The sequence below is a fragment of the Theobroma umbraticum genome, unplaced genomic scaffold (genome assembly GCF_002168275.2).
Source record: "Theobroma umbraticum cultivar Fairchild unplaced genomic scaffold, ASM216827v3 scaffold_67.0, whole genome shotgun sequence".
NCBI classification, from domain to species: domain Eukaryota; kingdom Viridiplantae; phylum Streptophyta; class Magnoliopsida; order Malvales; family Malvaceae; genus Theobroma; species Theobroma umbraticum.
The window spans coordinates 4,672,498-4,672,892 of record NW_018397262.1 but is presented as its reverse complement, the minus strand read 5'-3'; the positions used below and the strand labels follow the sequence as shown (position 1 = coordinate 4,672,892).

General features: G+C 35.4%; 1 protein-coding gene across 1 annotated transcript in view; it reads right to left on the bottom strand.

Annotated features, from left to right (window-relative positions):
* Window positions 1-395, bottom strand: part of LOC110419963 (uncharacterized) — a 7,098-nt gene that overhangs the window by 359 nt on the left and 6,344 nt on the right. The window contains exons 3-4 of the mRNA XM_021433103.2: window positions 388-395; window positions 1-291 (exon numbers count right to left, since the gene is read on the bottom strand). The exon at window positions 1-291 is cut by the window's left edge and continues 359 nt beyond it; the exon at window positions 388-395 is cut by the window's right edge and continues 1,999 nt beyond it. Of these exons, the coding sequence (XP_021288778.2) occupies window positions 1-291; window positions 388-395 (299 nt within the window). The remainder of the gene's footprint in view (window positions 292-387) is intronic.

Genomic DNA, 395 nt, shown 5'->3' with positions numbered 1-395 from the left:
TGTCAATCCTCTCTTCTGGCAACTCTTCTGAACATTCTAACGCCAATTGCAAGATAGACAATGCACAATCCTTTATTGCAAAATGTTCTTGCTCCCTGCTACTGATTAGCAAATTGGCATCTATAACTTGAGTTAAGGCAAATGGTAACAACTCAATCAGCCAATGTTTTAAGCTCATTTCTCCAACAAACATTGCATCCGTGGGCTTCTTTCTTGTTAAGGTTTCAATGAGAAGAATACCAAAACTATACACGTCAACTTTTATGGAAACAACTCCTTGTGTTCCATATTCTACATGTAAGTTAATAAAACCATCGTCAAAGTATGCAATGATTTTACATGAATTATCATAATGGATAGAAAAAAAGTCTAAAGTTTAAGCATTACCTGGTGCC